General features: G+C 39.1%; 1 protein-coding gene across 1 annotated transcript in view; it reads left to right on the plus strand.

Annotated features, from left to right (window-relative positions):
• Positions 1–12,857, plus strand: part of LOC142095024 (uncharacterized) — a 28,549-nt gene extending 15,692 nt beyond the window's left edge. Inside the window, exons 2-4 of the mRNA XM_075177731.1 lie at positions 4,391–4,714; positions 9,406–9,536; positions 11,772–12,857. Of these exons, the coding sequence (XP_075033832.1) occupies positions 4,391–4,714; positions 9,406–9,536; positions 11,772–11,921 (605 nt within the window). The 3' untranslated portion in view covers positions 11,922–12,857. The remainder of the gene's footprint in view (positions 1–4,390; positions 4,715–9,405; positions 9,537–11,771) is intronic.
• The last annotated feature ends 373 nt before the right edge of the window (positions 12,858–13,230 follow it).

Below are 13,230 nucleotides of genomic sequence, written 5' to 3' on the forward strand. Positions count from 1 at the left end.
TTTAATGCCCGCACAATGTTACTGGCATTGTCTGACACCACAAATCCCCATGAGAGTCTAAGTGGGGTAAGCCACTGGGAGATAATTTCCCTGTTTTTCTCTAATATGTTGTCAGCGTTGTGCCTCTTATTAAAGCCTGTAATGCACAATGTTGCCTGCCTTTGCATGAGCAGCCATTTTGTAGATGCTGCTACTGATGCAGCTGTTGCTGTTGCTGCGGAAGGGGATGCATCTACCCAGTGGGCTGTCACAGTCATATAGTCCTTCGTTTGCCCAGAACCACTTGTCCACATGTCCGTGGTTAAGTGGACAGTGGGTACAACCGCATTTTTAAGAGCACTGAGGACACTTGATCGTACTTCTCTGTACATTTTTGGTATCGCCTGCCTAGTGAAGTGGAATCTCGAGGGGATTTGGTACCGGGGACACAATACCTCCATCAACCCTCTAAATCCCACTCCACTGATGGCGGACACCGGGCGCACGTCTAACACCAACATTGCAGTTACAGCCGCAGTTATACGCTTTGCAATAGGGTGACTACTATCGTATTTGGTGGTCATGGCAAACGACTGTTGGACGGTCAATTGTTTGGTGAAAGACTTAGCGGTCTTACGACTTCCCCTCTGGGAAGATGACCGACTAACAGCAGCAACAGCAGCAGTGGCAGTAGTAGGCGTACCGCTGCAGGATTCCTCGGATAAATCCCGTATTGAGGAGGACTCAGTCTGGCTGCTGACTTGGGCTGCAGGACTGAATCTGATGGAGATTGTGGAGGAAGTTGACGAGGAGGGTGTTGCTGGTGTGTATCCAACTGGACCATGGGATTTAGGTGTCCCTGTACCGATGAGGGTCCTAGCCCCAGTTCCTGAACTAACCACTGAACTATGAAGGTTATTCAGGTGACGTATAAGGGAGGATGTTCCTAGGTGGGCAAGATCCTTACCCCTGCTTATTTGAGCTTTACATAAGCTACATATGGCCATACATTGGTTGTCTGGATTTGGATAAAAATAACTCCAGACCGAAGAGGTGCATTTTTTGGTCTTCTGACCAGGCATGACGATGGGCTTTTTCATCCCATGGACATCAGCTGTTTCCCCCCCTGGTGCCTCATTTACAATAACCACATCACCATCCTCATCATCAAGTTCCTCCACAGCGCCAGCTACATCATCAATAGCCTCCTCCCGAGCCACCTCTTCCCGTACAGTGATGGGAAGGTCAGGCTTGACAACCACCAACACCCTTGGACTCGCCTTGGGGATTTGTGATAATTTCTCTTTAGAAGGCAGAGTTGTTTGCTGTTTTGTTGCTGACAGCATAACTCTCTTCAATTTTTTGTAGGGGGGGGGAGGAGGAGGAGGGCTAAGATCCGTGGGTGAAGCTGAACCACTAGTCATGAACACGGGCCAGGGCCTAAGCCGTTCCTTGCCACTCCGTGTCGTAAATGGCATATTGGCAACTTTACGTTTCTCCTCAGATGATTTTAAGTTTCTCTTTTTGCTACTTTTTCTTAACTTGGGCTTTTTGGATTTTACATGCCCGGTACTACGAGATTGGGCATCGGGCTTGGAAGACGACGTTGATGGCATTTCATCGTCTATGTCATGACTAGTGGCAGCAGCTTCAGCATTAGGAGGAAGTGGGTCTTGATCTTTCCCTACTTTATCCTCCAAATTTTTGGTCTCCATTATATGTAGCACAAGATACTGCAGAATGTGTGAACTTGGTAATATTGCAGTACCAATGGACTTATACTGCTGGATTGGTTTTGCAAATTTGGTTATAATTATTATATATTTTTTTTTTTTTTACATTTTTTATTTTTTTTTACTTTTTTTCAATTTTTAAAAAACTTGGGAATAGTGGGGAAAAAACTATGCCCTTAGAAGCACAGAGCACAGGACACAGCACCACTGGACTGAACAGGACACGGCACAGGACCCAGCAGCACTACAGAACTCAGCAGGACAGAGCACAGGACACAGCACCACTGGACTGATACTGCAGAATGTGTGAACTTGGTAATATTGCAGTACCAATGGACTTATACTGCTGGATTGGTTTTGCACATTTGGTTATAATTATTATATATTTTTTTTTTTTTTTAAATTTTTTATTTTTTTTTACTTTTTTTTTATTTTTTAAAAACTTGGGAATAATGGGGAAATAACTATGCCCTTAGAAGCACAGAGCACAGGACACAGCACCACTGGACTGAACAGGACACGGCACAGGACCCAGCAGCACTACGGAACTCAGCAGGACAGAGCACAGGACACAGCACCACTGGACTGATACTGCAGAATGTGTGAACTTGGTAATATTGCAGTACCAATGGACTTATACTGCTGGATTGGTTTTGCACATTTGGTTATAATTATATATTTTTTTTTTTTAATTTCTAATTTTTTATTTTTTTTTACTTTTTTTTTATTTTTTAAAAACTTGGGAATAATGGGGAAATAACTATGCCCTTAGAAGCACAGAGCACAGGACACAGCACCACTGGACTGAACAGGACACAGCACAGGACCCAGCAGCACCACTGACCTCAGAAGGACAGAGCACAGCACACAGCACCACTGGACTGATACTGCAGAACACAGCACAGCACAGCACAGCACAGCACAGCACAGAACTAAACAGCACAGAACTAAACAGCACAGAACTAAACAGCACAGAACTAAACAGCACAGAACTAAACAGCACAGAGGACCACCTAACACACCCTCCCTCTACCCTGATCAATGCCCGAGTGAAGATGGCGGCGACTAGCGGGGAATTTATAGGATCCGAGTATCGCGAGATCCGACAACGGGATTATGAGTCAGAGCCTCAGTTTCACTTTTGAATTTGGCGCCAATACCCGGATCTGTCTCGGATCCGACTCGGATCCGCAACGTTCGGGTGGGCTCGGATTTCATAAATCCGAGTGCGCTCATCCCTAAGTTTTACCAGTGACTGAAGCTTGGAGTCACTTCTCCCAAGGTTGCTCATACCTTCTACTGCCTGCTGTACAAGCATTCCAGTCCAGGTGTCACACGATTTTCGGTGAGCACATACCAGTATAAAGACCTGTGTACCGGTACTGATTGTAGCTCCATTGGACAGGAAATTCTTCAATCTCTTTTTGGTTGTTTAGGCCAGCGAGAACTGTAATCCCCAGCCAGTCCTTATTTAAACAATTCCAGCAACTGCAAACCAAACTCTTACCTTCCAAGTGCTATCAATTTTGTACTCTCCTATCCTCCTTGCTATGGCCCCCTGGGAGAGAGTGTGGGAAAACCATGATTCTCAATGTTACTTGTGGATGTTATATAGAGGGGACTGGTCCAGAGGGTTGGGTACTCTGTCCCCCCCTTTAATCCTTACTTAGCCACTGTATGGACAGACTCCTGTAAGTCAGTCAGTTTGTTTTTTTAAAAAATGGGATACACACAGCAAACTATACCAGGTCAACTGGGGAGTGGTGAGTAGCATCCTTCACTTTAACCTGTTAGTGTTAGTTTGGTATTCTCGTCTCTGGGTTACCAGAAGCCAATGAAACATGGAATGTACATGTAAACACCACAGAGATCATATCTTCAGCTACCAAAAAAAAAGCGACCTAGGCAGGTGAGGGCTGGCATATTTTAGCCCGGGGGGCTAGACTCAACTCAGCAGCCTATTAGGAACCTGCCCCTGATCCTAGGTCATATTATCTGGCGAACATGGAGCTTAAAGTCACAGTGCACATCTCACAGCAAAAACTCCTGTGGGTGGGACAGGATGGGTTACCCCCCTGAACTTTAATCCCTTGCTGTAAAACACTACTCTCATCTCCTGTGTCACTGGCCGCCCCCCACCTCCATTATCTTTGGTTGCAACATTAGCTAAAAAGTTATGCCTGACTGACCTGACTGAATATGTTACATAATAATGTCTGGGCATACATATGCTATCTCTGAGGTTGGTAAGAGCACTTATACAGTAAAGCTGAAGGGGGTAAGATAAGGAACATAATAATTTAGTGCACATAAAACAAACATAATCAGGTAACAAACTATATAACAAATCTCATAGCTCATTAATCAGAATTTCCCACATGGATATGAAGAACCATGAAGATGATTGACCCTGATACGCACAATACGTGGTCCCAAGAGGCTTAACCTTTACTACTGCTGATATTTACCTCTTGTCACACTAAATGACGACAACTCTTCTGACATCCAAGAAAAGTTTCAAAAGTACTTTACTATAAAATATTGGTAAAGTATCAGTTACTTTAGGCAGCGGAATTAAGTACCAACACATTTGTATTCATAAAGTTCTAATTTGTGCTCTCTGTTACAGTGGTGTCAAGATTAAGACAATGTGATTATATTTTTTATTTTTGTTTTAGGTGTTCCAAAGGGAATAACACAAGAGCCTAAACATATATTTGTTAATTCTGGAGAAACTGCCGTCATCAGCTGCAAAGTGTCAAAACAGGTGGATATATTAGGCATTTATGTAAGGAAACGTTTCATGACAATTATGTATATCAACAAATCTAACAACTTGACAGTAAAAAGCAACTATAAAGATCGTTTGACATGTTCTGGGACAGTTTCAAACTTCAGAGTAATCTTGAGAAACTTGACAGAAGAAGACACTGACCTTTATCTGTGCAACGGAGCAGAAGTCTTTGGAAATGGAACGTTAATTGTTGTGCGTGCGCCATTTGGTTAGTAATGATTATTTTCACTTCCCGTTGCTAACAATTTTATATATTTACATATAATAGCTTTTAAAATGTTATTGTGTTCCTGCATCAAACATATATTTTAGCAATATAATTAATTGTTTTGTACCTATGTTAATTTTCTTCCTGCAGTTGTATAAAGATTGTAAGACTTCCTTCCGTAGCTTATACTGTAGTGAAAATAATACTTGTTTTGTATAACGAGAGATCCTAAAGGAGTAGCACCAGTGCATCTTACAATTTAGCTTGATGTGCATATTTTCACAGCTGTGTCATGTTTATAACAATATTCACTGAAGTAAGGCTGCAGGGTTAAGTCATGTCATTTCAAAGGTTACTAACCTCAAAACTTTTACGTGTTTAACTGTGTCTAGCACAAGGGAATGTACCTGTAGACGACAAAACATGGAAACAATAGAATGAAATGACTTAATCGGAGCCTTGGTTCACCATGTACGGAAGAAAGGCTTGTTTGAGCCCTGACATTGAGTCTACCAATGTCTGGAGTTGTGCAGTAGGCATGTGGTACCACTCTTCCACACAAACATCTCTCAACTGCTACATGGGATAAAGATGATAATTCAGTTCTGTTAAGTAGTGATTAGCTACAGAACTACCAGAATGCTTCACTTTTAGCACTCAGAGCTTTAGAGTTCTTTAGGATGGTGCTACACTTGCACTCGTCCATTTGACGAGAATATGGTAAAGGATGATTCATCTTTGCACCACTAAATTTGTATAATGCTTTGCCAGATGCTATAAGTGCTTTATGCACTGTAACCCTAAGATGCCCAGTGGAGTTCTAGACAGTTAATTTTTAATTAAAATGTTGTCTCATACCACAGATTGAAATTTGCAGTTAGTTGACCTGCAGCTGCTTTCCTGTTATGCCTTGCACTTAAAATTAATGCACAGAAATCACAATCCTAGAGTATGCATTTCCTGCATAAAGTGCCAATATGGTACCGCAACATTGTGGATTTCCCTTTACAACCATACGGGGAGCGAAGGGAAAACTGCGATGTTGCTGTAACAGGAAGTATGCAGTGGCGCGTAACTGCAGTCTGCTGTCTTAATTGAATATGCGCCTCTGTGTTCACACACTTTCTTACAAAATGCCAATACCTCAATACAGTTTACAAATAAAATAAAGCATTACAATGCTATATGATGTACTAATAAAAGGAAGAAGAACCTATCTTGTCCCCTGATCTCGTCACACCGTACTGGGATGTTGTTTATACGAGATTCCATGACCATAAGCAACAGGTTGAGAACTCTGAGGTTCTACTATCATTTTTCTTTTACAATAAGGATTATATTATCGCATATAACATACACATTTCATATCCAAATGTGTTTTACCTTCCCTGACAGCTATACATTCGATTACCGAACACTTTTAAAATGAGTCGTGTGACACAATTTACATCACTTCTCTAAAAATATAGTGGGTATAAAAAGTATTCATCCTCATTGCCATTTCTTCCATTTTATTTTCTGACATCATAGAATCAAACTGCATTTATTTGGATAATGATTAACCCTGATCCACCCAAAATCAAAAATAGCAACTCTAAAGCTTTTTTTTCAATTAATCTTATATACAAAAATCATTGGTCTGTGTGTCTGGCTAGTTATGGATTGGGACACCCCTGCACCGATTGACATGAAACCAACGCGAGGTTGTCCAGTTGGATCCTGGCCAGGTTTTAGGGGAGTTAGGGTCCTGGTCAGACCTCTTGTTGGTGTACACTGGGCAGAACTTTGACCCAGGGAGCCTGTTCTGGGCCTTCCACTGGATGGATTTGGATGACATTTAATATAAAAACAAAAACGACACCTCATTGGTGTGTTGGAAGAGCTGCTAAGCTACTAATTATTTTTAAAAGGTTGACAGTTATATCCAACTCATTGATAACTGATTGCATACAAATACTAATTAATTCACCCCAAACCATGGTGTCTTCAGAGGTCACACAATTAACTGATTGGAGCCCACCTGTGTACAGTGTTTCAATTGCTTTCAAAATAAATATAACTGTCTGTGGTTCCACAACAGTTTATTTCCAAACAGGAGCTTCATGACAGAGATCAAAAAACAGATAAAAGCATCAATCAAGGGAAGGATATAAAAAGATCTCAAAGACATTTAATATCCCTTCTGTATAACTCTATATTGCTCTGTCAAGTCCATCAATAGGAAATGCCCCTCTAATGAGATGAAGAGTGAACTTGTTTTGGCCTCAATGCTAAGCGCTACGTTTGTCAGAAGCCTCACACTGCACATCATCCCAGTACTATCCTTACTTTAATGCATGGTGGTGGGAGCACAGTGCTTTGGGGATGCTTCTCTGCTTCAGTTTTTTTCCAAATACAGGGAAAAATAGATGGAGCAAGATATAGACACATTTTAAAGGGGAAACCTACTCTAGTCAAGAGAAAATTATTCATAATTCAGCAGAGCCAAACCATATGGCAGCATGGTGGCTAAGTGGTTAGCACTTCTGCCTCACAGCACTGGGGTCATGAGTTCAATTCCCAACCATGGCCTTATCTGTGTGGAGTTTGTTTGTTCTCCCTGTGTTTGTGTGGGTTTCCTCCCACACTCCAAAAACATACTAGTAGGTTAATTTTCCGCTTTCAAAATTTACCCTAGTCTTTCTGTCATCTGTATGTGTATGTCAGGGAATTTAGACTGTAAGCTCCAATCGGGCAGGGACTGATGTGAATGAATTCTCTGTACAGTGCTGCGGAATGAGTGGTGCTATATAAATGATGATGATGTGGCTGTCAGACTTCAATCCCATCAAGAATCTGTGGAATGATTTGAAAATGTTGCTCACAAACCGTCCCCATAGCACAACATACAAAGTTGGCACACTTGCCCAAAAAAACTCATAGCTTTAATTGCATGTACATTTGTTCCTGCCAAGTATTCAAACAAGCAGTGAATGCTTATCTAATCAAATAATGTCTTTTTTTTATTTGTAATTCATTAATAAAAAGCTTTAGATTTTTATTATTTGACATTATAAAGTATATTGTGCTGATCAGAATTCCCAAATAGACTTATTGATTCCATGACACAAGCAAATAAAATATGAGAAAATGTCAAAAGTAGTGAATACTTTTCATAGCTACTGTAAAAGATAAACTAATTACTAGACTACTGTACAAGTCTCTATGCTTTTAATAGTGACGCGACAGCTAATATCACATTGAAAGCATTGTCCAAGACTGAGGAAGATGGTGCAGAACCTTCACTCTACCCACTGTTCACTTCACTGGAGCCCTATGGGATGCACCAAGCTGCCCTTATTCATGGGGCTCTGATGTTCATCTCACAGGTCCAGCCAAAAGCCAAGGGCTGTGTGACACATTTTTTTTTTGGGTTGTGACCCTGCAAACAATAAAAAGCACTAAGATTGCAGCTGTCCTCTCTCACACATCCATCTCAGTGGCCATTTTAATGTGTGAATGAATAACTTTTGCAGGTGCAATAATACTGAAACATCAAGGGGAAGGGGCAGGTCACTGTAAAATACCCAATTAACTGGGAACTCTGCTTTAAATGATATTGTTGGTGGACAGCAGAAGTAGGTAGATCTATACTCTAAGAAGCATAGGCATCTACCTGGCTATGACATATAGCACATACTATAGAAAGGTAAAATACTAACTACCAGCTAGTTTTATTTGAAAACCCCTAAAAGAGTTAAAAGGCCAACCTACTATTTCAGGGCCGCCTTCTTCTTTAATTTCAAGTTTATTGCTCTATAGCTTCAATTATGTCTTAAATTAGTCACAAAGTAAGGGAATATCAGGTCTTGTTTCATTTAAGTGTATTTAAACACCAATAAACACCAGCGACCCACCCTGCTTCTCCCATGAGGAAGTGCAATATATATTTTTTTTTAGTTCCGCCTCAATTACTTGTTTTTTTTTGGGGTGGGTGGGCTTTAGGTGAAGTATGGAGTGAGGGGTGAAACTTGGTGGGCTAATCTCTACGTAACAAAATTGTTTAATTTGTGGATATAAAAAAAATGGACCTCACATAAAAAAAATTCATTTCTAATTCTCTGACATGTTTAGAAGACATTAAAAATTACCCTTAAGGATTAAAGATAAGGGACCAAAAGAAGTGCTGGAACTGCATCCTGAGCGTTCCAGGACAAATTAAGACCTGGGGATATATTTACTAATCTGCGGGTTTGGAAAAATGAAGGCATTGTCTATAGCAACCAATCAGATTCTAGCTGTCATTTATTTAGTACATTCTGCAAAATTATAGAATCTGATTGGTTGCTATAGGCCTGGTAACACTATGTGCAATTGTTTGAATATTTGACATTGTTTTTGTCTTTTCATATAGAACCAGTGGTGGAAGTGAGGGTGCATACAGTGTTACGCCACACCGCCATGTCTCCTACTATTGTAAAACTATTAAATTCCATACACTTACATTCCCATTACATGTTTCATACCGCCACTTCTAAATTTCCACTTCCACCACTGTATAGAACTGTACGCAATGTTGTTTTTTCATATAGACCTGTAAACTCCAGCTTCCATCCAAGTTTCATGCACAATTTCTTCGCCAAATAATTATTTGCCAACCGAGAAACAAGGAAAAGCAAAATTAATTGTAATATTTACTATTCTCTCTCCAGACAATGCCACTGGGAATACACAAGACAAAAATCCATCAAACTCATCCGCTCATGTGCCATATATCATCACTGCTTTTATCCTGGTTATTCTCTGTGTGGTTTCTTTGGTGTTTCTCAAATACAAGTCATCTGTAAGTATTTTATTTTCAAACCATTATTACTTCATTATTAAGGATATAAAAAAAAAGTTGTGGTTCGATTTCAATGGCAGAAACCACTTATGTTGTACATTATATAGATTCAAAGAAAATATAATTGGCAGTGAAATAAAAAAAAATATATATTAAAAGCATACAATGTACATGCTAACATCTATCTGTAACCCGGCGGCAGTGCTGTGACTGCGCAGGCATTGCATTAGTTTGGTGGGAATAGAGAATAACTTTCTCCAATTGACATTTGTTGACTCCCTCACCACATATACAACCAAAAAAATACAATGTATTGGTCTTTTTAACTTCCGTGTTTTGTGTTTAATTTTTTTTTTTTTGTGGTTTTTGTTTCGAGGGGATGGGGTGTTCTAATGTTGGTAATGTACAGTAAGGCCTTGTTTCAGCAATTGCGTTCATAGTCAGAATGGGTGGACAGGGGAAGGTGTCAGTAGCGGATGATACTCTCATAACTCTCAGAAATGTGATTTGTTCCCTACATCGAATCTGTATCTAAATCATGTTACATACATCTAAAAAACATTTCCAGAATATGCACATATCTCACACAGGACCCTGGAAAAACTTTTAATTCATGAAATTTTTATCTCCCTCATTGACTGCTGCAATCCCATTCATACTAGTCTTCCCTGAATCAGACTCTCCCCCATACAGTCTATTTTACTTTCAGCGGCTAGATTGCTTTTCCTTGCAAATCATTCTACCACTGCTGATAAACTGTAAGGCTCTACATTGGTTGCCTGTTTTTCACTGAATCCAATGTAAAATACTTCTAACATACAAGACCATTAACAAACTGCACCAACATACATCTCCTCACTTGTCTCAAAATATTTCCCAACCCTCCGTTCTGCACAAAATCTGCGTCTCTCATTTACACTCATTACCTGCTCCCATTCCCAACTAAAGGACTTTTTTCAGGCTGCTCACACCTTATGGATTTCCTTCCCTCATACAATAAGACTTCCAACCTTCAAGTGTTCTCTGAAAACCCATCTATTCAGGAAAGCTTATAAAATTCCTCAACGCCCTCTTAACCTCCCTAGGGTAGCCTATTACCACACTTTACATAGTTCACACAAAACAACAACCTATTGACCAACACTGCTGTATGACTGAACCATGTAGCCCACTAAGCACTTATTACCTTTGAAATATGGCTGGAACCATTTGCAATATTTAGATCTTTACCTCATGTATCAAACTCCCATTGTCTCATGGAAGGTAAGCTTGCGTGCAGGCATTCTTGCATCTCTTTCTGTCTGTATTACCTAGTATTGTTTTAGCACTGTAATTTTTCACAATTGTAAAGCACTACAGAATTTGTTTGACGCTAAATAAATAAATAAAATGATGATGACAAACAATAGAATTGAACCAGTGAACTGCTTGTAATTAGAGGTTTGCTAATGATTCACAGATGCCTAATGAGACTTTAGTAGTCGCTAAGCCATGGATTAGGATTTGCCGAACATGTTGTAGCAAATTTTTAAAAAACATTATTTAAAAAAAAAAAAAAAAAAAAAATATATGTCGGGAAGTTGTTCGTGCCGGGGGTCAAGACTCTACTCTGCAGCCTATTAGGAACATTTTAAAGGAAAAAAAGTGCAGGTGACCCAGCCCAAGGTAGCCCACTATGGGACCAGCCCTAGGGGGTCAGAAGCCCACTGCCCCCAAGCCCAGCCGGCCCCTACCTGCTGTATTAGCTAGGATATTTAAATTTAAATTATGCTTCATAGCAATTGTGTTTGTAGCAAACAAATGAAAAGTTTTTGTACATGTTCACAAGTTGGATATAAGTGTCTGTTGTCAAGCAGACGCATCTGCTACTAATTCAGACCTGGACCCATCTTCAACTCTGAATATGGTGCACATACACAGTCACACATTTATCAATACCACTTTGCTATGATATAATCAATTCATGCTCACTAAAGGAAGTTAAACATTACAATCTATCAGATAGATAGCACAGAGCTGTGGAATTAGTAGCGCTATATAAATAGCTGCTGATGATGATGATAGATAGAAATAAGAAAAAGGCATTATTGATATTTCGTAAAATCATATAAGTACAAATGAAAGAAAGTTCTGAACCAAAAGACTGTAGAGAGATTGTTTCTAGGATTGTTTCTTTTTTTGTCATTTGACAAAAGTTTTTATAATATTTTTTTATCTCATTTATCTATTAAACAGAAGGAACAACAAAGCAGGAATCAGAACACGTATGTGGATATGACGCAAACTCTCCGTCGGAATACAATGGGAAATTCTAGCATTTACACCAAGCCTCAAAATACAGCTAGTTCAGACACGGCCTGTCACCTAGTATATAATGGAGTTTAAAATAATAGCCACGTTTGCATGAAGAACCACTTTTATATGTAGACAAAAAACTAAATAAAACATTGAAATGTACAATAGTGGCACTTGACCTAAAAGAGTCGCAATGTCCCCTTTAACTTGTGACTTAATCCAATCATAATTGAGGCGCCAATGAACACAATTTTAGATGACAAAAGTAAATGTAATTCATTAAGGAGGTGGCCCAAAAGTGAGAGTAGGCAGAAATGTTCACATTTCTCTTTTGCATCTCATTTCATCTTTGTACATTTCCTTTAAAGCTCATTAGTCGACAAAATGTTGCGCAAAGCATCTGCATGGACAAACATCGGAGCTTTGAATTGGAGCATTCATCAGTGTATGTGCCCGGTCCTCAATGGAAAATAGAATGGATTCCTCTTGCTCATTTTTCCCGATCATAAATGACCCTTATTTACTGTATAATATTGATTTGAAATGTTTATTTTTGCCCAGGTGGAATTGAAATTAGGCAGGACAGGGCCGTGACATGTCATAAATTCAATACTATTCTTTGCACTTCATGTTTTCGTCAAGTGACCTTACATTGAGGTGAAACATTCTATTCTTTGTCAATCTAGTGAAGAGGTTTTGACACTTTTAATGACGGGCAACTATAGAGATAATTGTCATAGTCTTACAACTGAGATCTCAGAACTCTTGCCATCTATATTCTGAGAGACTTTTTACTGCCGGATATCATTAAAAGATTTCTTTGGTACTCTGATAATGAGATTTGGGTAAGCAATTCAGAGCAACTATGTGATAATACACAAAATTATACACAAAATTATGATGCTATTCTTAAATAATTAGAAATGTTTAATACAGTTACACATGTAAAATTGCCAATCCGCTTGGATACTGTAAACCAGAATCACATAATATAGAATAAATAGGACTTGATGATAAAAAAGAAAACTCACTCTATTGGTCATTTTGACACTGTTCATTGTTTCAATACATTATTTCCCCCTTCATCAAATAAACAGATATATTGGATGTCACATATAGTTACATTATTGGAAAAGAATAGGATCAAGGATGGGTATGTTATGTGGTATTAAAATGCTATACTACAAGCTATTTCAATGTATCATATGCTAAAGTGTAATACTTGTTGCTATTCTCTGCAGGTTACAAGTTGCATTTACTTTTTGTTCAACTCAACATTAAAAAATTATTGTAACTATATTTGGTATTTATGTACATCTTGTTTGGTGACTATGTGGAAATAGAGCTCTTACATTGTAGATATTTTTCTTGTTAGAAAATATAATAATATATATATATA

The sequence above is a fragment of the Mixophyes fleayi genome, chromosome 6, assembly GCF_038048845.1.
Source record: "Mixophyes fleayi isolate aMixFle1 chromosome 6, aMixFle1.hap1, whole genome shotgun sequence".
In the NCBI taxonomy this organism is placed as follows: Eukaryota; Metazoa; Chordata; class Amphibia; order Anura; family Limnodynastidae; genus Mixophyes; species Mixophyes fleayi.